Source organism: Petaurus breviceps, unplaced genomic scaffold (genome assembly GCF_028583685.1).
Source record: "Petaurus breviceps papuanus isolate PSGF00001 unplaced genomic scaffold, PetGlider_PUasm1.0 577, whole genome shotgun sequence".
Classification (NCBI taxonomy): domain Eukaryota; kingdom Metazoa; phylum Chordata; class Mammalia; order Diprotodontia; family Petauridae; genus Petaurus; species Petaurus breviceps.
Window position 1 is genome coordinate 1,089,251 of NW_027186389.1, and position 22,082 is coordinate 1,111,332.

At 56.2% G+C, this 22,082-nt stretch overlaps 2 protein-coding genes across 6 annotated transcripts in view; one reads left to right on the forward strand and one right to left on the reverse strand.

The window, feature by feature from the left end:
* PPFIA3 (PTPRF interacting protein alpha 3) overlaps positions 1 to 17,650 on the forward strand; it is an 18,783-nt gene extending 1,133 nt beyond the window's left edge. For 2 of the 4 annotated variants that reach the window (XM_069103382.1, XM_069103383.1), the window contains exons 2-29: positions 987 to 1,270; positions 2,340 to 2,441; positions 2,614 to 2,778; positions 3,006 to 3,080; positions 3,225 to 3,302; positions 3,961 to 4,176; positions 4,817 to 4,963; positions 5,203 to 5,337; positions 5,445 to 5,528; positions 5,682 to 5,813; positions 7,197 to 7,259; positions 7,547 to 7,626; positions 8,081 to 8,228; positions 8,457 to 8,683; positions 8,832 to 9,078; positions 10,075 to 10,217; positions 11,106 to 11,236; positions 11,381 to 11,477; positions 11,691 to 11,772; positions 12,282 to 12,482; positions 13,399 to 13,461; positions 13,622 to 13,648; positions 14,395 to 14,570; positions 14,959 to 15,056; positions 15,379 to 15,554; positions 15,660 to 15,728; positions 15,839 to 16,010; positions 16,605 to 17,650. In XM_069103382.1, coding sequence (XP_068959483.1) covers positions 1,019 to 1,270; positions 2,340 to 2,441; positions 2,614 to 2,778; positions 3,006 to 3,080; positions 3,225 to 3,302; positions 3,961 to 4,176; positions 4,817 to 4,963; positions 5,203 to 5,337; positions 5,445 to 5,528; positions 5,682 to 5,813; positions 7,197 to 7,259; positions 7,547 to 7,626; positions 8,081 to 8,228; positions 8,457 to 8,683; positions 8,832 to 9,078; positions 10,075 to 10,217; positions 11,106 to 11,236; positions 11,381 to 11,477; positions 11,691 to 11,772; positions 12,282 to 12,482; positions 13,399 to 13,461; positions 13,622 to 13,648; positions 14,395 to 14,570; positions 14,959 to 15,056; positions 15,379 to 15,554; positions 15,660 to 15,728; positions 15,839 to 16,010; positions 16,605 to 16,666 — 3,648 coding nt within the window. In that variant the 5' untranslated portion in view covers positions 987 to 1,018 and the 3' untranslated portion in view covers positions 16,667 to 17,650. The remainder of the gene's footprint in view (positions 1 to 986; positions 1,271 to 2,339; positions 2,442 to 2,613; positions 2,779 to 3,005; positions 3,081 to 3,224; positions 3,303 to 3,960; positions 4,177 to 4,816; positions 4,964 to 5,202; positions 5,338 to 5,444; positions 5,529 to 5,681; positions 5,814 to 7,196; positions 7,260 to 7,546; positions 7,627 to 8,080; positions 8,229 to 8,456; positions 8,684 to 8,831; positions 9,079 to 10,074; positions 10,218 to 11,105; positions 11,237 to 11,380; positions 11,478 to 11,690; positions 11,773 to 12,281; positions 12,483 to 13,398; positions 13,462 to 13,621; positions 13,649 to 14,394; positions 14,571 to 14,958; positions 15,057 to 15,378; positions 15,555 to 15,659; positions 15,729 to 15,838; positions 16,011 to 16,604) is intronic. The other 2 variants (XM_069103385.1, XM_069103384.1) reach the window with 2 other exon arrangements.
* A 4-nt stretch (positions 17,651 to 17,654) lies between these two features.
* HRC (histidine rich calcium binding protein) lies at positions 17,655 to 20,614 on the reverse strand. Of its 2 annotated transcripts, none has more exons than XM_069103387.1 (6): positions 19,048 to 20,614; positions 18,901 to 18,968; positions 18,589 to 18,657; positions 18,445 to 18,499; positions 17,994 to 18,036; positions 17,655 to 17,906 (listed from the first exon to the last, which is right to left on the reverse strand). In XM_069103387.1, the coding sequence occupies exons 1-5, from the start codon at positions 20,288 to 20,290 to the stop codon at positions 17,996 to 17,998; spliced, it is 1,476 nt and encodes a 491-aa protein (XP_068959488.1). In that variant the 5' UTR covers positions 20,291 to 20,614; the 3' UTR covers positions 17,655 to 17,906; positions 17,994 to 17,995. The 2 variants fall into 2 exon arrangements, with proteins under 2 accessions (XP_068959488.1, XP_068959487.1); XM_069103386.1 differs by having other exon boundaries at positions 18,000 to 18,036; positions 19,048 to 20,609.
* Positions 20,615 to 22,082: the final 1,468 nt, after the last annotated feature.

A 22,082-nucleotide genomic window follows, 5' to 3' on the forward strand; every position in this document is an offset into this window, starting at 1 on the left:
TATGTCCTGTGTTCTAGATGTGCCCCAGCTATATGCATTCTATGTGCTGGGTCCCATGCCAGAATCCAAACTGCCCTGAGTTTCCAGGCTGAATCTATGGACTCTAGATTCAAGAACCCTCTCTCAGGCTGGACCCCCTGAATATCACATGTCCCTGGCCTTGGGACTGTCCACTTTTCTCAGACCTGTGCTTTGCTTACTGCCCTGGAAGGGAGTGTATACAGGCTCTATTCTTTGGTGGTGTTTGCATGGAGAAGAATGAGGAGGAAGAGAGGATGGCAGAATTTAGTTGTCTAGGACCCAGCTGACAGACCCTTGGGAGATAAGCATTCCTTCCTGGAACCCAAGTGCCCAGAAGCCCAGCATCCTCAGGGAGCCAAGTGCCTGGGGATCCAAAGTGCAGGCGGGGCAGAACTCGCCCCTGGGACTCCCCAGACCGGTTCAACTGCAGGAGAAAAGAACAGGGTGAAAGTCTTGGCCTCCTCCACCCTCCTGGCCTCCAACCAGACCCGTCTGACCTGATGCCACCACAGGGTGGATAGACAGGCTCCCCTCATTCCCAAGGCCACACCCACTCCTCCCTAGAGTTCCACCCCTTGCTCCATTCCTACTGGGTCCCTAAGGGAGCTGGATACCTGGGAGAGTGAACCTGAAAGGATCAGACCAGGATAAAGAGTATCTGGGTTCAAATTCTACCCCTGGGATTTGAATCTAGAGACACTTTCTACCTGGGCACCCTTGGGCCTCTCTTTGCTCACTTGTGAAATGGGGAGATCAGGCTAGGTGGCCTTTAAGACCACTTCCAACTCTACTTCCATCAGCTAATGACACTGTGATTTGATTTTATTAAATTATCATTGATCATAATTAATCCACTGTCTTGGCCTCTGTCCTATGGTGCTCCCCCTCCCCCCCCAAACTTCTTCTACCTCACACCAAGCCTCCACCTCTGTCCTTATTCCAGCTTCTCCCTCCTTCCTCCTTAGTGCCCCCAGTTGGTGGGCCTCGCACTGCCACCATGATGTGCGAAGTGATGCCAACCATTAGTGAGGATGCCCGGCGGGGCTCAGCCTTGGGCCCAGAGGAGGCAGGAGGGGCAGCAGGTGGAGAACTGGAGCGTCTCATGGTCACCATGCTCACAGAGCGTGAGCGCCTCCTGGAGACCCTTCGTGAGGCTCAGGATGGACTGGCCACGGCCCAGTTGCGCCTTCGTGAACTGGGCCACGAGAAGGATTCATTGCAACGGCAGCTCAGCATAGCATTGCCCCAGGTATGGGGACCCTGCTGTGGGTGAGAAGACTAGGCTTCTGTGGACAGGTTGAGGGGAAAGGACACTCTCAAGCTAGGAAGAAGCAAGTATTCCATTAAGTGCTAACTAGTTGAGTGTTAAAGAATGGCGCCGGGTAGTATTTAGCAATGGGGTAAGTGAGAGGTGTGGAGCTATATACAGGAGTGGAGGGAATTCTGATTTTTATAATAATCATAATAATATATGTAATGAATATACTAATAGATTAGATTTTGATTATTAACAGAGGCCTTCAAGGGTAGTGGGAAAAACTGGCTTTGAGGTCAGAGGACTCGGTCTGCATCCCAGAATTACCCTCTCCCTGGGAAACCTTGGCCAAATGACTTTCTCTGGCCAGGAGTTTTCTGATCTTTCAAATGAAGTGGTTTAACTAGCTTATTTATAAGTCTCCTCCCTCTGCTCTCAATCCTATGATCCGTTCTAATCAGAGGATAAGACCAGAACTATTTTAAATGACATTTGAGAAGTAGCTTGACTTGATGGGTAGTGAATTGGCCTCAACCAGGAAGACTTGAGTTCAAGGCTTGCCTCTGACACTCACTTGGCTTTGTGACCCTGGTTTAGGCTCGCCAAGACTACGTGATTCAGAGAAGGGGTTAACCTGCAATATTAGAGGGCTTTTTCTTATCAAGAGTTCTCTACGTGAGGGAAATCACAATTCCAGACCTCATTCCCATGACTAGCAACAGTTAAGGATGAACAGGAAATATACCAAACTTTATCTGGGATTAAGGGTCTCTGCTGGACTAGGAAAGGGTGGAGGATGGGTGTTAATGTGACCCCACTAGTTTGGGAAGGAGCAGACATTCCAATCCAAGGAAGAGACCAGAACTAAAATGGAGCTATACATGAGCTGAAGGTGCCCCATTTTGTACCCAGCTGGGCATGTGGGTTGAGTCTGCTCTTGGAAGGGGCCCAGGGGAGGGGACAAGCTTAGACTAGGAATTAAGGGGGTCAGGAGGGTGGGGGGGTCCTGATGGGGCCTCGCTAGGCTACAGGGACTGAGTGTGGTGGCTTTGGTTCCGGGCAGGAGTTCGCTGCCCTCACCAAGGAATTGAACCTGTGCCGGGAACAGCTGCTCGAGCGGGAGGAGGAGATTGCTGAGCTGAAGGCCGAGCGGAACAACACCCGGGTAGGGCTACAGCCTCGGGGCAGGGCTACAGAACCCGGGTAGGGCTACAGGAGCAGGCGAGGGCCACCCGGGATGGGACTGCACAATGGGGCTGAGGCGGGTTGGAGGGCAACCCGGGTCGACTTCAGAGGGGTTGTCCCTGCCCTGACGTCTGGCCTCACCGCCTCCTCAGTTGCTGTTGGAGCACCTGGAATGCCTGGTGTCCCGACACGAGCGCTCCTTACGTATGACTGTCGTGAAGCGCCAGGCTCAGTCCCCAGCTGGGGTCTCCTCTGAGGTCGAGGTGCTCAAGGCCTTGAAGTCTCTGTTCGAACATCACAAGGCACTGGATGAGAAGGTGGGTGGGACCCAGCGAGGGCTGGGGGAGGTGCTAAGGGAGCTCTGCCCTGGGGGTGGGATGGGGAGGGGCCTAACAGGTGGTAAGGGCTGAGGGAGCTCCCCCCAGAGGATCCCAACCTCAGGGCTTGGGTGTTCTGACCAAGGTCGGGGCTAAGAAGATGAGGAGCGGAGAGCAGTGCTCCAGGACTGGGGCAGGATCTGACTTCTGTCTGTTTCCCCAATCAGGTGCGGGAGCGGCTCCGGCTAGCCCTGGAGCGGGTGGCTGTGTTGGAAGAAGAGTTGGAGCTGAGTGGCCAGGAGGTGGGGGCGGGGCAGGGATCCTGGGGTAAATGGGAACGGAGTCTGACCGGGAGGATGCAGGGTTAGAGGAGGGGGGAGGCCGCAGGAAAGAGGAGGGCTCCATCTCCTGACCCGGAGTCCCTGCCCCCTGCCCCTCTCCTCCAGTCCCTAAATCTGCGGGAGCAGCTGTCCAGGGGCCGACGTTCCGGACTGGACGAAGCAGGAAAGGAATCAGATGGGCAGGTGAGGCCTCCTAGGCATCCAGGTCATGTAAGAGGTGCCTCCCCTCAATCCTGCTGGCCTCATCACCCCACATAAGTCTTTACATTTAATGACCCCATGACCCCTTTGTGACCCCTTCCCAATCTCTACTGAACTGCATCTCCAGGTTCTGTTCCCCATCTTTATCTCTGTCTCATTCCTTTGGTATCTCTGCCCCTCTATATTTGTCACCTGTATCTCTCTCTTTGGTCTCTCTGGTTTCTATCTTGTTGATTTCTCTCTCTCTCTCTCTCTCTCTCTCTCTCTCTCTCTCTCTCTCTCTCTCTCTCTCTCTCTCTCTCTCTCTCCCTCTCTCTCTCTCTCTCTCTCTCTCTCTCTCTCTCTCTCTCTCTCTCTCTCTCTCTCTCTCTCTCTCTCTCTCTCTCTCTCTCTCTCTCTCTCTCTCTCTCTGTCTCTCTCTCTCTCTCTCTCTCTCTCTCTCTCTCTCTCTCTCTCTCTCTCTCTCTCTCTCTCTCTCTCTCTCTCTCTCTCTCTCTCTCTCTCTCTCTCTTTCTCTCTTCCTCTCTGTCTCTGTCTCTCTCTGTGTGTATCTCTCTCTCACTCTGTCTCTCTCTCCTTCCCTGTGACCCTCTCTTGTCTCTCTCATACTCTCCTGGGTCTTGGTCTTCCCTGGGCACAGTCTTTGGTGAACGGGCTAGTGGGGGAGCCCAACCGCCGGGTGGTAGAACTAGAAGAGGCCTTGGAGAGACAACGGGCCGAAACCGGGCAGCTTCGGGAACGCTTGGCTGCCCTGTGCCGCCAGATGGGACAGTTGGAGGAAGAGCTGGGGGCAGCCCATAGGGAGCTGGGCAAAGCCGAGGAAGCTGGCCTCAAGCTTCAGCGAGACCTCAAGGAGGTGAGTGAGGCTGGAATGACTCTGGGGGCTCTTCGTACTCTCCGTCCTTCCCAAGCCAGCAGCCAGCGCTAAGCTGTGCCTAAGCGTGCAGATTAGATACGCTCTGATCCTGGAAGAAACTACATGTGGGCCCGAGTTTCTAAACTCTTGGTTTTAGTCAGTCTTGACTCCCTCTAGGGGCAGAATTGGGAAGTTGCATTTTCTATGAGAGTCTGGGAAACGATTGCACCATTTCCTCTGATCCCTCAGACTGGTACTATAAAATTCCTAGTCGAGGAAGTTAGGTGGCTCTAGGTCAGTAAGACCCTAGTTCAAGTCCAGCCTCAGACACTTACTAGCTGTGTGACCAAGTCACTTAACCCTGTTTGCCTCAGTTTCTTCAACTGCGAAATAGCACCTACCTCCCAGGGTTTTTTTGACCATGAAATAATACTTGTAAATTGCTTAGCTCGTCGCATAGTAGGTTCTCAACAATGCATTTTTCCTTCCTGGCCTGGGATTACATTCCCCACTGCAAGAGCCCCGATTCTGGGTCTTGTTCGCTCCAAGAGCTGCTGGAAGTTATGGTCTTCAGCACCTCTTAAAGGAGACCTATGGGAATGATAGAGACTCCATTTCCCAAACCACCTCTCCTCCACAGGCACTGGCACAGAGGGAGGATATGGAAGAGAGAATTACGACATTGGAGAAGCGTTACCTGAGTGCACAGCGTGAAGCCACCTCACTTCATGATGCTAATGACAAGTTGGAGAATGAGCTAGCCAGCAAGGAGTCTCTGTATCGCCAGGTGGGACTTGGAGGCAGGGCCACCTTAGGGTCTTTGAATCTCCTAGTGGAGGCTGTTTCAGGGCTTGGGCTGGCAGGAAGGGATCTGGCTATGGTGAGACCTGGGGATGGACTTGGATCTAATGGTGGCCAGCCAGTAGTTCCTGTCAAACTTTGTCAGGCCAGGGTACCAGTCTGGGTATGGAGGCTGGTCTGGGTCCAGTGGAGGCCCCCTCCAACTGCCTGCCACCTGCTTTGTAGAGCGAGGAGAAGGGCCGCCAGCTGGCAGAGTGGCTGGAGGATGCGAAGCAGAAGCTGGCGCAGACGTTGCAGAAGGCTGAAACGCTACCTGAAATTGAGGCGCAGCTGGCACAGAGGGTGGCAGCCCTCAGTAAGGTGGGACAGGGCTCCGGAGTGGGGTGGAGGGTCCCAGGGTGGCCCCTGGAGAGCCTGGCAGGGAGCTTGGGAGGCAGGAGCAGGCCACTCAGTTTTTCCCCCTGCAGGCAGAGGAGCGCCACGGGAACTTCGAGGAGCGCCTGAGGCAGCTGGAGGCACAACTGGAAGAGAAGAACCAGGAGCTGCAGCGGGTGCGTGTCGCAGGAGGGAGGAAAGACTGGCGGGAGAGGCTCGGGAGCCGGGCTTCGGGAAAGGGGCTGGCGGAAGTGAAAGGAGAGGAGGGGGGAGGGGAAGCAGTTTCCTCGCGGTTCACCTAACGCCTGCGGCCCCCACTCCTTCTCCAGGCCCGGCAGCGGGAGAAGATGAATGACGAACACAACAAACGTCTCTCGGACACCGTGGACAAGCTGCTGAGCGAGTCCAACGAGCGGCTGCAGCTGCACCTCAAGGAGCGCATGGGGGCACTGGAGGAAAAGGTGCGTCCTCTGGTCGCCCCAGGCATGTCCACTGCATCCCTTAAGGAAAACCCTCAAAAAAGCAAGCATTTATTAAATGCCTCCAGTGCCATTCGATGAGGATACAAAGACACGGGAAAACAAACCCGCCCTCGAGGAATTTACCATCTAGTCTGGGGAGACAGCACACACATGCATCAGCGTATAAAAAAAAGATTCAAAGGCATTCTGGTAAGGCGCCATAGCAGCTGAGGAGGAATCAGAAGAGGCTTCGTGTGAACATTTTGAATGAAAAGAGGGGGTTCTTAAAGGTGTATGTTAAGAGGGAGCGCTTGCCAGGTATTGACAGTCAATGCAAAGGCACTGAGGTGGAATACGGAATGTCATGTGTGAAGAAAGATAAGGAGGATAGTTTGGCTGAACAGTGGTGTAAGGTACAATAAGTTCCACATGTTTTGAAGAGATTTAGATGCCTGATTTCCCCCCTTATTTCTAGAAGAATTAGAAGCCCCAGAGTTTACTGAGTAACATGATCAGACATCAAATTGAGGAAAGTTACAGATTCCAAGCTCTGTGAGGGATTAATTGGAAGGGAGAGAAACACACACACACACACACACACACACACACACACACACACACGCAAAGACAGAGACAGAGAGAGGCAGACAGACAGAGAAAGAGACACAAAGAGAGAGGCAGAGAGAGAGACACGCACCACACACAGGGCAGGGAAAGAAATAGAAAGTGACAGTAATAGTCAAGGTGAGAGGCGATCAGGAAGGGTCAGAATTAGGGTGGCTCCCTTGAGATATTGAGGAGATAGTAAAGACTGGAAAGTCCAAGAAGCTATTGAGGTTGGAACTCGGGGTGACTAGAAGGGTACCCCCTCCAGACGATCACGGGCAGCTTATGGGAAGTCGTTCTCCTTTCCATTAATTTCTAGTCTCCCACAGGAGAAAATGAGAGGATTCAAAGAGAAAGGGGGGGTGGGAGTCAGAAAACTCTGTCCCTCCTATTAAGGACTCCTTTCTTTCCAACCTCTCTCCAGCCTGTAACCCCATGGGAGGGTATGGGGACTGGCCATCTTGTCCTCTCTTGAACATACCCACTCCTCCCCCGGGCTGGGAATACTCCAGGCCCTTGGAGCCCCCCCAACCCAATCACAGGGAGCAAGAAAGTAGGGTCTGCCTGACTGTCAATCTTTTCCTGGGGTCCCCAGCTGACACTCCGATTAGGGTTCCAGATCCCGAGCTAGGGCGTCCCTTCCAGAGAGGTAGGCAAAGGAAGTGGCCCACGGCTGTCCACATGCATCATCAGCTGATACACGAGAACATCAAGCGCCCCGGGGCCCCATTCAGAACTCTGCTGAGCCCCACATCTTAACTAACTTTCTTTCTTCAGAACACGCTAAGCGAGGAGATTGCCAGTATGAAAAAGCTTCAGGATGAGCTGTTGCTAAACAAGGTGAGGCCAGGGGCGGGGCTGGAAAGGCGGGGCCAAGATGGAACGAGGGCGGGGCTCCAGACGGGCTGGGTCGCGAAGAGTTACTAGGAGATTGAACCCAGGACTGGTCCAAGAAGAAAGAGGTTCCATTGGAGAAAAAGGCGTGGCCTGAGCAAGGTGGGGGCAGGATGAGGCCAGAATAGGTAGAGCTGGAGGCTGAGAGGGGAGCTGGAGAGGAGCTGGACCCCAGCCGGGGGAAGGGTTTTTGCGCTGAGCCCCGCCTTCGTGCCCCCTTCCCTGTCCTCCAGGAGCAGCTCCTGGCAGAGATGGAGAGGATGCAGATGGAAATTGACCAGCTGCGGGGGAGGCCGCCTTCCTCCTACTCCAGGTGAGGCCCGGGAACCCCACAGGGCCAGTGATTGAGGCTGAAATGCTTGCGTCCCGAGGGAGTAGGACTGGGGGAGGGTTATTGGGCCTTAGGGAGTGGAAACTGGGAAAGAGCCACGTGGATTGCCTGGGGACCGCACCTAAGGGACTGCTCCCAGCTTCCAAAGGACTTTCCTGTTTCTTCTCCCTCGCTCCCTTTTCTGGCTTCATTTTCCTCCTCGTTCATCCCGAGGGCAGCCAGGAGTTGGGTCTTAGTAGAGGCTGCGAGGGGTCCTTGGGAGCAGGCTCTGTGTTCCGGGAGCCTCGAGGCCGCTGCGGATTCGCCCAGACCAAAGCTCCTAGCCCCAGCTTGTGCACTTGACATGGCCAATGCCCATGCCTGTCCTCTCCCGGTTTTACCTGCTTGGTCTGGAGGATCTTCCTTGTTTCCCGTGTCTCTCCCTTATCTGCCATAGGTCCCTCCCGGGCAGCGCTCTGGAGCTGCGCTACTCCCAGGCCCCAACACTGCCCTCAGGCGCCCACCTGGACCCTTATGGTGGCCCCGGAAGTCGGGTCGGCAAGAGAGGGGGCCGCTGGCCCGGGACCAAGGACGAGCCAGCCAAGGTTTGATTCCTGGGGGACTGCTTGGAGGAGGAGACCCTTGTGGTCAAGGGCAGGGGTTGCAGGGAAGAGGAGGTCACCACTGATACGTCCATATTTGACCCCCTACAACCTCCGAACCCCAGGTTCCTTTCCTGGACCAGATGGGTAGCCTAGGCTGGTGGGGGCAGTCTAGCACCAAGCAAATTAGGGGGCGGAGCCTGAGGTGATGGACAGCTCCTTTCCTCTCAGGCTCAGGAATGGGCGGAGCGAGTGACTGGCCGGGAATCTTCTTCTGGCTCCGGGACTGGGTCAGGTCCTGGCGCAGGAGCCTTCGAAGCGGACTTGGAGGGCTCAGACGAGGACGAGCCTGAGGGTCTGTTCGGACCCGAGCTGCTGTCTCCCAGTGGGCAGGCCGACGTGCAGACCCTCGCTATCATGTTGCAGGAGCAGCTGGAGGCGATCAATAAGGAAATCAAGTGCGAGTCCAGGGTGCTGGTGGGGGGAGGGGGGCGGTGTCTGGGTGCTGCCTCTCAAACAGCCCCTCCTCCTCCCTTCAGGACGCTGCCTCCAAGAAGTCGGAGGGATTGAACCCTGATCCTGGACACCTGTGCTCCTCTCTTCCAGGCTCATTCAGGAGGAGAAGGAGACCACGGAGCAGCGGGCAGAGGAGCTGGAGAGCCGGGTGTCTGGCTCTGGCCTGGATTCCTTGGGACGTTACCGGGCCAGCTGCTCCCTTCCGCCTTCCCTGACTACGTCCACCCTGGCTAGCCCTTCACCCCCCAGCTCTGGTCACTCCACACCCCGCCCTGCCCCACCCAGCCCTGCCCGGGAAGCCCCAGTCAACAGCACTAGCAACGCTGCCGATAAGCCTGTGAGTCCCTGGCCCCCTTGGCCCCCAGAGAGGGCCCAACAGTTGCCTACCTGTCAGGGGGTCACACGAAGACTGTGGCCTCTCTCTCAAAATTGGATGACCTCAGAGCTCCCAACCCCAGAGTTAGGGATCTAGAGCCCCAGATATCCACTGGGGTCAGAGAAGGGCCCCCCTACTCAAACCACACAGCAAGGATGGCCATTTCCCCAAATGGGATGCTCTTCTAGAGTTTTGGACACTCCCCAACAGGGCCCTGTGGGGGATGCAGGTATCCCCACAGTGAAGAGGCCAAACTCCTCAGAAAGAGGTGGCCCCTGGTGAATCACTAGTATCCCAAGACCCAGATGGGGAGTCACCACAGCAAAGTGTGACTTCCATCTCTAAGCCTACAAGAATGAGAAAGCACAAATCCCACAAAAAGCAGGGCCTGCTTGAGCCATGTATGACTGGCCTTCAGTCAGGACAAAGGGAATACCACTTGCCTGGTTCCCACTACCCAAAGCCTGGAGTTCTTAAAGAGCCTCAGAAGAAAGAGACTGCTGCTATAGCCTTGGTGATCAGAGAAGTCTGTGGTCATGGTGTTAGGTCCAGGTTCCACCACTAACTGGGGACTTCCAGGGGGGTTGGATATCTTCTTCCCCAGTGGGAACTCTGCAAGTCCCAGACACCTTAGGTCCTGGAGAGGAATGACTTTTCTGGGTAAGCAGGGACCTTTCTGAGAGTTGTGAGGTCCCAACTCCCTCAAACGGGGTTCCTGTGAGACACTATTGGGCCAGACTGAAAGGACATGGTTCCTGAAGCTCCAGGACCAGGAAATATGAGAATTAAAACCCTTCAAGTGGGAGCCCCAGAGAGCAATGGCCAGACCAGAGAAATGCCCACCGAAGTCCCTGTTCTGTCCCACCAAAGGCAGGGGCCACCCAGTAAGGTCAGATTAGACACCTTGGTGGTCAGGGGCTCCTTCCCTGAGACCATGGGATTCCTTTCTGTCCACAGAACCATGTGCCCAGAGAGGACGGTGTGGTTCCTGGGGACACACCACCCCCCACACCAAGATCTGCTCGCCTTGAAAGGATGACCCAGGCTTTAGCTCTGCAGGCTGGGGGCTCCCTGGAGGATGGGAGCCCTGCACGACCCAGGTCAGCTGCTCCAGGATTCCAGGGTGTGTGTGTGTGTGTGTGTGTGTGTGTGTGTGTGTGTGATTCAGGTCATGTAGCTGTGTCCTGACCTCCCCCATCCATGTCACACAATAGTGAAGTGACCCAAGATTCAGATCCAGGTGTCCTCAATCCCATACCAGGACCCAGAAGCTCCGAACAGGTGAGGCCCTAGTGATATCAGGACAGACTTCTCATTTTATGGGGGGGAAAACTGAGGCCCACAAAAGGGTAAGAACACATTCAGTCACCCAATGAGCCAAGGTTAGGCAGAACAACAGTAGCAGGGGTCCTTCTTCCCTCCAGAATAATGCTGGAATATTACTGAAGTTATACGTTTACTGGTTCATTCAACAGCCCTTATTATTATGCACCTACTGTGAACAGAGGTGTGTGTGTGTGTATGTGTGTGTGTTTCACTTGGGCTGAAAAAGACATTTAGATAAAAACACAGTTAATGCTTCAGTCTGGAGATCACAGGTCCAGAGGTTTAGAAGCCAAAGATTCAGAGGTCATTTAGATGATCCCTCCCCTCACAAGATTCATTCTACAAGGAAGAAAACTGATCAAGGGAGGGTAGGGACTTGGAGGCTACCCAGTGTGGTCATGACAGAGCTGGGACTTCAACCTCCTAAGCCCATCACAGAATGTAAGACTTGGAAGAACCTTTGAAATCTTGTCCAAGCACCCATTTTACAGCAATGCAAACTGAGGTCCAGAGAGGGTCAGAGACTTGCCTAAAGTTACATATTAAATTAATGGCAGAGGGGAGACTGGAACTCCCCCCTCTGGAGTTTCTTCCTATTTGGGGGGAGGGAAGGCAGGGCAATGGACTGCACTCATCACACCTCTTTTCTCTCCCCCCCACAGTGAGGGTACCCCAGACCCCCTTCATAAGGCCCCCAAGAAGAAGAGCATCAAATCCTCCATTGGCCGACTCTTTGGCAAGAAGGAGAAGGGCCGCCTGGGAGGCCCTCCAGGCCGAGATGGGCCCTCTCTGGGTAGGTCCAGGAACCTCCTTTGAGAGAATTCCCTCTTCTTGGTAATGGCATAGTGGGGAGAGGGAAACAGTTTTCCTAGAGAAGGGAGCCCATGCACCAGGTTCACCTTCTCCATCCTTCCTGGCCCTCCCCTTTTCTCTGCAGCTGGAACCCCCTCAGATGAGATGTCCCCTGCTGACCCTCTGGGGCTATCAAAGCTCACAGGGCCTCCTGGAGATAAAGATCGGAGGAACAAGAGGAAGTGAGCAAGGCTTGGCCTGGGGGTGGGGGATGAATGCTGCATCCAGACCCCACTTTGGTCTGATGGGGTTTTGGGTGGCAAGGAGTAGTCCCTGGTGGTCCTGAGGAGATTGGGAGCCTCAAGCTCTCACTGATGGGAGAAGGACCAAGGACAGTTCTCTTGTGCAGCTGCAGAGATGGAAGGTGAGTTTTTCCATTGTTGTTGAACCCTTAGGCATGAACTCTTGGAGGAAGCCTGTCGACAGGGCCTGCCCTTTGCTGCCTGGGATGGACCAACTGTTGTCTCTTGGTTGGAGGTATGGCACCCCCACCCACAGATCAAGAAACCCAGGAAATATTGCCATGAGTGTTATCTAGCTAGGGTTTACTAGATGCCCTGAATGTGTGTGTGCATGGCAATATAAGTCAGAGAGAGACAGTAAATGCCCTCGAGAAGCTTACATTCTAGCAGCATCCCCTGAAGGAGAGGGAGGAGGAAAGGGCTCAGAAACTAGTGACTGACCTTCTCCATATCTTCCCCCCAACCTCTGTCTCCCTCGTCTATATTTCTCCTCTCGTTCTTGACTACATCTCTCTGTCTCCCTCCTGTCCCTGTTTCTCCTTTATCTCTTTTCTGTCCTCTCCATCTCTGTATTTCTTTTCGTTCTCCCTGTTGTGTGTGTGTGTGTGTTTCTGTCTCTGTTCCTGCCCTTCTCTTTTCATCTTGCATGCTTCTGGGCTCCTGTCTTTTGGCTCTTGCCTCTGATTTTGTGTCTCTTCCTCCCCCCCACCCCGTTTCTGGTTTGTCTCTCTCTATTGGGGGTAGCTATGGGTGGGGATGCCAGCCTGGTATGTGGCAGCTTGCCGGGCCAATGTGAAGAGTGGGGCCATCATGGCCAACCTGTCTGATACGGAAATCCAACGGGAGATTGGCATCAGCAACCCCCTGCACCGGCTCAAGCTTCGACTTGCCATCCAGGAGATGGTGTCCCTCACCTCACCTTCTGCACCAGCCTCCTCCAGAACGGTGAGCCAGCCTTTATGCCTTTATATGGTGGCATTCTGGGATCCTGGTACTACTCTTACTACTCAGGCTCAGCTTCTTCCAACTGAAGAAGGTTCCTCCAAAAACTTTTTTCCTCATGCTCAGATCTCACCCCTGAACCCCTCTCAGAACTAGACATGAGACTTGGATAAGAAGGGTGGGGGGAAACAGAGACACAGAGAGGGAGAGAGACAAAGAGAGAGAGAGGGAAGGAGGAAGGGAGGGAGAGAGAGGGGGTGGCTGAATTCACTGTTCCCTCCAGTTGAGGACAGGAATGGTGTAATGCTTCACCTTTCTAATTAAACACTTTATAAATATGATCTCAGTCAATCCTCACAACAATCCTGGGAGATAGGTGTTATTATCACCATTGTAAAGTTGAGGAAACTGAGGCAGACAGAATTTAAATGGTTTTCACCGGGTCATACAACTAGTGAATGCCTAAGGCTGCATTTGAATTTAGGACTTCCTAACTCCAGGCCCAGCAGTCTATTCACTGTACCATTAGCGGCCTCAGAGAGAAAGCAGTCACAAATCTTAGCTCTGCCACTTTTTATCTACTTGAGTTTGGTTAAGTCTCTTAATCTCCCTGTACCTCAGTCTCCTTATTTGTAAAATGAAAGGTTTGGTTCCCATCGAGGGCCAGGAGGACCCAGAGACAGAAGCAGAGACCGAGACAATAAAGCCAGAGGACCAGGCAGGGTCACAATGGCATACACAGACGGGCAGAAAAGGGTGAGCTCAGGGATCTTCCAGGGATCCCACTGGGCAAGAATCCTCCATAGTGCTTTAGGGATCCGCCAGGGCCCGGCCTGAGTGCCCCTGGTCTCACGTCATGGTCCAAGGAGGGGCCAGGCCGGGCCGGGGCCATGCTCTCAATGCCACCCCCCTCCTGCAGTGCACCGGCAATGTTTGGATGACCCACGAAGAGATGGAGTCGCTCACAGCAGCCACTAAGCCCGTGAGTCTACCTGGGAGACAGGGAGGGCGGGGACAAGGGGGAGAAGGGAGGAGGAGAACGAGGAGGAGACCGGTCTCCATCCCAGCCCTTCCTGCGCCGTAACCCGCCCCTTCCCCTTCTTTCGCCCCTACCCTCGCGCTCCCCGCGGTGGCGGCGCCAGGAGCCCAAGGAGATCAGCTGGGAGCAGGTGATCCCGTCTGCGCCTGCGCGCGGACTGCATGGCTCCTCCACCTCTTCCCCGCTCCTGCCCCTGCCTGAGCCTTTCCATTATCTTCGTGGGCTGGGGGGGTAGGGGGGAAGGGGGGAGGAAGGGGAGGGAGAAGCTCTGGACTGAACCATTGTCATCAGAATCTATGTGCGCCTGCCTCTGCCTGTACTACTGCGCCGTGGAACGTTCCATTATCTTTGAGGGAGGGGGAAGGATCATTCTGGGTTGAACTATCACATCACCGCGGTTTGCATGGTGCCTGAGCTCTGGAATGTTTCATTATCATCGCGGGTGTAGAGGGAAGAAACCCTGGTAGATACCATTGTCGAAAGGATCCTTCCAGTATAGGAAGAGATGAAAACTAGTCGATTGTTTTCATCGTGGGGGAGGGAGGGTGAGGATTAGTTCATTCTCTCGATAGCGAGCTTTCATTCTATCGAGACTAAGACTCAACCTATTTTTTTTTCCCCTGGGGTAGAGGTTTTGGAAGTGGTGAGGGAAGAAGTGAGTGAAATTTTAGACCACCTGGACTATCCCATTGTACTGATGGGGGAGTCAGTGGACTGTTCTATTAGGTGAGAGGGGACTTAGCTCAAGGACCTTTCCATTGCCCTGAGAAGGGGGAGATCTTGGAAAGTCCCATTGCGGAAGAGGGGGAGATGCTGGCCATCTCATCCCATCCTTGTTCCTGAGCTTGTCCACTCCCCACTCCCCAATGGCCCCAGATCCTGGCCTACGGCGACATGAACCACGAGTGGGTGGGGAACGACTGGTTGCCCAGCCTGGGGCTGCCCCAGTACCGCAGCTACTTCATGGAATCCTTAGTAGATGCACGTATGCTCGACCACCTCAACAAGAAAGAGCTTCGGGGCCAGCTCAAGATGGTAGACAGCTTCCACAGGTGGGGGCCGGCCTCGGCATGGCCAGGGAGACAGTGACCAATGGAAACTAGCTCCTGGGAAGTCCCGCCCATGGGGAGAGGCCAATGGGAATCGGCGACTGAATAGTAGTCTCCATGGGGGGGAGGTATAATACACGGTCCAATGGGAACAGCCTCCTATAAGCCCCACCCATGAGGGGGGATGGTGACCAATGGGGGCCAGTGCCTGAGAAGTAGCGCTCTGGGCAGGGAACACAGTAGCTAATGGAAACAATCTCGTGGAAGCTCCTCCCGTTAGGGGAGGAGCAGCCAGCCAATGGGGAAGTTTTCTGAGGAGACCCCGCCCCTAAGGGATTTGTACTGGCTCCTCCCCTTGGCATGACCTAACCACTTTCCTCGCCCTCCCCAGAGTGAGTCTCCACTATGGGATCATGTGTCTGAAGAGGCTCAACTATGACAGAAAAGACCTGGAGCGGAGGCGAGAGGAGAGTCAGAGCCACGTGAGAGGTGCGGCCGGGGTGGGGGGAGGGGGAGCTGGGGTTGGAGGTCAGGGCTGGGGCCCCCTCCCTCAAAGATGCGGGCTGGGTAAGGGGAAAGCCGAGAGAGAATGGGCTTTAGTGTTGGAAGAGCTGGAGGACGATCTGGGGGTCAGTGTAGCTCTAGGCTCCCGCACCCCAATCCAATGGTGTGGTCCAAAGAGCTGGGCAGGGAGGGGGCATTGGTGGTGACATTCCAGTCTCCTCCCTCCCGACAAGGTTCAGTAATCAGTGTCTAGAGCTAAGAGGGCTGGGTTGGCGTGGGCATTCAAGGCCCTCTCCCTCTTCCTCAGACGTGATGGTGTGGTCCAATGAGCGGGTGATGGGCTGGGTATCAGGCCTGGGGCTGAAGGAGTTTGCCGGAAACCTGTCCGAGAGTGGCGTGCACGGGGCGCTGTTGGCCCTGGACGAGACCTTCGATTGCTCGGACTTGGCCCTGCTGCTGCAGATCCCGACACAGAACTCGCAGGTCGGGCGGCTGCCAGCTAGGGGGTGGGGTGGGGTGTGAAATTTCTCGCGTGGCCAGCACGAGGACTGCCCTCGCCTTGCTCATGCCTCCACGCTATTTCCACAGGCCCGGCAGCTGCTGGAGAAGGAGTTCGGCAACCTCATTTCCATGGGCACCGACCGGAGGCTGGACGAGGTAGGGGTCCCAGGCTTGGAGCTGGGGGGCGGCAGGGCAGGGAGCGAGCGCTGCGCCGGCTGCCCCTGCTCCAGCCAGCTCTCTGGCCCTGTGGCCCTTATCCTCAGCAGGACAGCGCCAAGTCTTTCAGCCGATCCCCGTCGTGGCGGAAGATGTTCCGGGAGAAGGACTTGCGCGGGGTGAGCCCGGACTCAGCTGAGATGCTGCCACCCAACTTCCGCTCGGCGGCCGCAGGAGCTCTGGGCTCGCCCGGCCTCCCTCTGCGCAAGCTGCAGCCCGACGGTGCGTCCTCTACGACCTGTCGGGGCTCCCCCCATTAGGGCGGAGATGGACTCGCCCAAGGCGCCTCTAGGGTCTCGGAAAAGCCCGTTATTAGTGGAGGGAAACGGACCTTGGGCGGGGATAGTACGGAGTGCTGGGGCGCCCCCCATTCTTGAGAGAAACCGGGGTAGGGCACCCTGGTACATTCTTGGAATATAATCCTTGAAAATAGTCATTCCTTTGAGAAAAGGGGGGAGATGAGGAGGAAAGAGAGGAACTAAGGACTACGCAGGAACCCCTGTAAATCCATGACAGCTGTTCGGGGAGGCGAGGAGTATTGAGATAGTATCCTGGGCAAACCGACGGGGGCAGCGGCAGAACTTTTAATGACATTTTTTTACTTACTTTTCAAGGAAAGGCACCCGTCCCCCTTCCCCAAACTCGGTATACTCCCTGGGTGTCTCGGGCGGTTTTTGTTTTTGTTTTTTGCACACAGCAATTGCTTTATAAAGTCGCTTATTGGGAATGGGCGGGGCGGAGTAGGGTCAAACCAACTGGCTCGCAACTTGGGGGAAGAGAGGATCCTTCTGACCTTGTCCCTTGCCTCGGTCTTAGGTCCTTCTTCTGGGAGTCCGCGGGCGGATGGCGGAGTCTCCGTGCGGACATACTCTTGTTAGTGCTCATCCAGGTGAGGGTGCCTTCGGGAGTCCCGGAGCCACGGCTTTCCGAGCTTCCTGACCTGCCCTCCCCCATCCTCCGGTACAGGTGGGCGCGTCCAGGAGGAGCCTCAGTAGGGGGAGATAAAGGTCCGCCCTGCTCCCCCTTCCAGGAGAATGGACTCACCCTCGGAAGGGACCAGGTTCGGAGAGACTAGAGGGGCTCTCTGGACTGAACCATTTTGTACAGACCGGGAGGAAGAGGCGCGTCTCAGCCTCTGGCCAATCCATGTGAACTGGATTTCGGGAAGGGAGGGGGCAGTTTGGAATCTTCCTCCTCCCTTTTGCTACTTTGTAATTTATTTGTTTCCTAGTGAGGGAGGAGGGGACGCAACCCCGCCTCCCCAGGGGCCGCATGCTGGGGGCGGGGCGTGGCCCGACCCCGCTCCTTCCTTTCCATCGTCCTCCCTCTCCACTCCAGCCCCGGGGCCCCTGTCCTCTCGGGTGTACCCCTGCGGGGGACTCGCTGCTATAGGCCCCGCCCCCTCCTTTCTTCCCCTCTCTCCTGCCTTGGGTGTGGGGGTAGGAAGAACGTGAAAGCCTCATTGTCTCCGATTATCCGGGACGTCTCAGGGTCCCGATTATCCAGGCAGGCATCATTGGGGTGGGGCTTGGGGGCCCCTTTCCCGGTCCGTGTGTCTCGCGTTCCCTGGATCTCGTCCTCCCCTCCCCCTTAACCCGTTATTCTGGGAAGTGGGATGGAGGGAGAGAAGGAATCCAGTTGGCCCCCTCCCCACCCTGTTCCCGGTCTTCCCCGCGGGCTCCGGCTTTTTTGTTTTTATTTTGTTTTGTTTTTTTGTTTTGTTGTTGTTTTGTTTTGTTATATTTTTGCATGGGAGAATCCGCCGGGGCAGGGGCTGGGGAGGAGGTGGGCCGTGGGCTCCCTTCCTCCTCCTGCCCCCACCTCAGATGTCAGTGATCTTGGTGAAAGAAACTGTTTCAAAAGACCTGCCTTCGCTTGTTTATTTCCTAGGGACCCCTGGGCTCGCCCCTTCCCCTCAAAGATCCGGCCAATCCTTCCCTCTTTGGGGGAGGGGGGAACCCCAGATGGACCTCGCCCAGAATCCCAGAAATCCTTTGCGCTCTCCTGCAAGGATAGGGTTTATTCAAAATAAATAAGTGGGTGGAGCCGGGAGTGGGGGTTGCTGGTTGTCTAGAAGTTCGTCAAGGCTCTGGAGTTTCCACCATCTCGGCCAAGGCTCTGTTGGGGAGGATGGGGGGGCAGGGTAAGGCCTGGTCCCTGCTTTCCTCCACCCGCCCCCACATACACAGCCTCAGCCACACTCACACTTACTGAAACAGGTTGGATGAGAAGTGGTCCACATAGCCTCCTAAGGGCAATAGGCAGGTTACAGTCAGCAAATACCCATCTCTGGCCCCAACCCCCCCCCCCCCCACTAACATCTGGTAGTGCCTGGCCCCGCCCCCCGGGAAGTCTTTGCCTCCAAGGAGGTTCATCCAATGAACAGCCAAAGAGCTTCTCCAGAGGAGTCTGGAGAACTGCTGGCCACGCCTCCAGAGCCGTGAGGCTCCTCCCCGGAGCAGCCGGGGGCCTCCTGGCTCCGCCTTCAGAATAGTCCCGCCCCCAGGAAGCTCCTCCCTAGGACGTCCCGAAGCCTCTTGTTCCCATCTCAAGAGTAATCCCGTCCCCAGGAAGCTTCTTCCTAAAAGTCCAGAGGCCTCCTGGCTCCTCCCCCAGAGCAGTCCCACCCCTCCCACCCCCCAATGTCCTTGCTCACCAGGGGCACAAACAGTCTCGCAGAGCAGAGGGCAGAGATAGCAGAACTGGCAGTGCTGGTGGGAACAGAGACAGACTGGGCTGTGAGAGGAGCCAGGTCCGCTGGGCGGGCCTGAGGGTGGGGCAGGGAGGGGTGCCCTCTGACCTTGCAGTGATCACAATGCTCTCCCATGTTTTCCTCGTCGCAGCGGCAGGACTCGCACTCAGTGCATCTCTGAGGAGAGGGGGTGGTGGGACAGGGAGAGTCAGAGGCAGAGACATACCAAGAGATACAGAGACACGGGGAGACACAGAGCGACATCGAGAGATAGCGATCAAGAGAGATGGTAACCACCACAGATCGAGCCCAGACGGGGCACCAGGCGGGGGTCTCGGGCAAGCACAGAGCCCAGCGAGGACGGGGACCCTCCCCCGAACACACACACACACACACACACACACACACACGCTCAGGCACCTTGCAGAAGCCACAGTACTGGCACAGGGAGCCTGGCTGGTACTCCGCTTCCTCACCTTCCTGCTGGCCTGTGAAAAGACGGCACAGAGATCTCGGCGGTCCGCCCCACCCCCTGCTCTCCCCCACACCGGTCACTTGATCGCTCACCCTGGCCTCCGGCCTCCTCCTCCTCCTGCTCCGCGCTCTTGTCTTCCAGGCTCTCCTCTCCAGGGGCCCTGCTGGCCACTTCCTCAGAGCTGTCAATGGCCTCTGGGACAGCGGCCTCAGCCTCGTCTTCTTCTTGGTCCTCACCTCGGACCTCAGCCCTCAAGGACTCCTGGACGGTGGAGCCTTCCTCCTGCTCAGCCTCCTCCTGGCTTCTCTTGTGGCCTTCCTCCTCCTCCACCTGGGCCCCAAACCTCAGACCTCCCCAGTGCCCTCCCTCTTCCACAGAGGTGTCCTCCTCCTCCCACTGGGGGCCCGGAGGTTCATGGTCACGCTGGGCAGAGATGCTGTCACCTTCTTCTCCGCGGTCCTCCTGACTTTCTGCGTGCCCCCCTTCCGCAGAGTCCTCCCCTTCTGACTCTCTGTGACTCGGGGCCCCACTCCAGCGCTGAGCTTCAGCTGAGATAGCTTCCTCCTCCTCCTCCGGCCCTTGGCTGCCGGGGCCTCTCCAGTGGCTCTGCTCAGCTTCCTCTTCCTCTTCCTCTTCCTCCTCCCCTTCCCCCTCTCCCTCTCCCTCCTCCTCCTCCTCCTCCTTGCCCTGGGGCCCTCGGCTGCCTCCAGGGCCTCCCCAGTGGCTGTGCTGGGCTTCTTCTTCTTCCCCTTCCTCCTCCTCTTCCTCTTGCTCCTCCTGGCCTGGAGGCTTGGCAGAGACTGGACCAAAGTCCTCCTGTTCTATGGAGTCATCCCTATGGCTTACCCAGTGCCCAAGCTCTGCTGACACATCAGCTTCCTCCTCTTGTCCGAGGTCCCCAAAGTCTATGTCCTCGTGCTCTGTGGAGACACCGTCCTCTTCCTCGTCTTCTGGGGCCTGGGGCTTGTGGCTACCCCAGGGGTGCTGCTCCTCCAAGGCATCTTCCTCCCCTTCCTCATCCTCCTCTTCTCCCCCCCAGTGCCTGTGTTCCACATACACGTCCCCAGGGGGACTGTGCTCCGCTTCCTCGTGATGGGCCCCCCAGAACCCAGCCTCCTCGGAGGCGTCTGCTTCTTCCTCCCCGTGGTCCCTTGGACTGTGGCCTGGAGCAGCTACGTAGTCAGGCAGGTTTCCATCCTTCGGACCTCCAGCGGGGCTCAGGGCAGCATCTGGGAAGTCCTGGGCCTGGGCTCTGGAGAGGCCCCCGGGGGCTGTGGAGGTCAATAGCAGGAGGAGGAAGAGGATGAAGCGGAGACCTGGCCAAAGGGGACCCATGGGGTCAGCTGGGACTGTGGGCCCAGCCTGGGGCTCCGCTCTCTCTCTCTGTCTCTGTCCTCTCTGGGCTTTCTCAGCCCTCGTCTCTCTCTGGGCTGTTTTCTTGAACCTCCCAGCCAGCAACAGTTCCTCCGTCTGTCCCTTCAGCAATCACTGGCTGTTGCTTTCTGACTCTGCCTTTCTCTGGGCCTCTGTCTCCTCCAGGTCCAGATGCCCTTTGAGATCAGCCTCAGTGGGCTAGTCTCAGCCCCCACCCCATTGGGCTAATTTTACCTCCAAGGCAATGTCTATTCTGGGACTGGCCCCAGGCCCTCCCCTCCCCTCCTCTCCTTGCATATTTCCCTGCCTGGGCCTCAGGCGGGGCCAACATGCAGGGGTTTTGGGGAGGAAAGGGGTCTCTGGGGTTAAGGAGAACATCCTGACCTTGCTGGGGGCACAGTGAAATCCAGGCTAGGAGTCCTAGCTAGGGGTGGAGGCTGAGGTCAAGGATGAGTTCAGCTCAGACATCCTCTGGCCCCCTTGTCCTCTCCAGCTGAGAGCCCTCAGTGGACATGAGTTAAAAATACACTCAGGATACGGGCATGGGCAGGTGAGCAGGGTCTGGTTACAGGGACTCAGCTGTTCCCTTCCTGGGCCTCAGCCTGGGGCCTCAGCCTCACTGTCTCTGTCTTTTTCTATATTTTCTGAGGCAGCTGGGGTGCAGTAGATAAGAACACTGATGCTGGAGTGGGGAAGACCTGAGATGCTTACTAGCTCTGTGACCCTGGCCAAGTCATCTAACCACTACCTGCCTCAGTTTTCTCAGCTGAAAAATGGGGATGATAATAGCACCTCCCACGTGTGAAGACACGTAGCATAGTGACTGGTACACAGGCACTTTGTAAATGCTGTTTCCTCTCTTTCTCTGTTCCCCGGCTCTGGCTGAACTCTCTACCCAGAGCCATTCAGGGTCTTAGTGATCTTGGAGCCCAACCCTACCACTGGACCAGGAGGGAAGCTGAGGCTCAGCAGCCTCATCTCTGTCTCTGGGTCTGTTTCCGTCTCCAGCTTTCTGTGTCTCTCAGTCTGTCGCTCCCCCCGCAATCATCCTGTCTCTGCCTGCCCTTCCAGACGAGAGTTTCCTCAGTCCCTCTCCTGTCAGTCCATTGTTCCATCCCAGCCTCTCTGGCTGTCTCGAGGATGTGCTTGGCCATCCTTCCCCCGCCCCCGCCACGCCTCCTGGGAGGGAGGACTGGAGGAGGCAGGCTGGAACCTGAGCAGACGGGGTGGGGTGGGATGTGACGGAGCTGGCTCTGGGCTGGGCAGGGCTGCAGAGGGTGAGGCTGAGGCTACTTCAGAGGCAGCAGGAGACATGGCCGGGCCTGAGAAGGAGCAGGTACTGGTCACGTCTTTTACAGGAATCCTGAATTGAGGTTTTGGGCAGCTGGGGCCCTGAGCAATGCTGAGCTAGTCTTGGGTCCTTGAAGGGGCAAGGTGCCCCGAACATCCCCGTCCTCTAGAGGAAGGGAGTATCCGGATGCCAAGATCTAGGAGGGAACCAGGCAAGGGCTGGCACCTGGACACCTGGGTCCCTAAGAGGAGAGGACATGCATCTGAAGGCTTGGAATCATTGATTGATGGAGGTTGGAGGAGGGACTCCCTGAGGAAGCCTCCTGGGTACAGTCTGGAGGCCAGGATGTCTGACGGTTCCTGTTCTCAGACTTTGTCTCTGCCCCCTTCCCCAGAGCTGGATCCCACGAATCTTTAAGAAGAAAACTTGTACAACCTTTGTGACCGATCTCAGTGACCCTGG

Bases quoted from the DNA above. Each gene is read 5' to 3' on its own strand.
- HRC (XM_069103386.1), bottom strand. From the start codon at position 20,290: ATGGGTCCCCTTTGGCCAGGTCTCCGCTTCATCCTCTTCCTCCTCCTG. The intron at 18,500-18,588 runs GTCAGAGGGCAC...TGTTCCCACCAG, and splicing joins AGCATTGTGATCACTGCAAG to CACTGCCAGTTCTGCTATCT. The intron at 18,037-18,444 runs GTGAGCAAGGAC...TATTGCCCTTAG, and splicing joins CGAGACTGTTTGTGCCCCTG to GAGGCTATGTGGACCACTTC.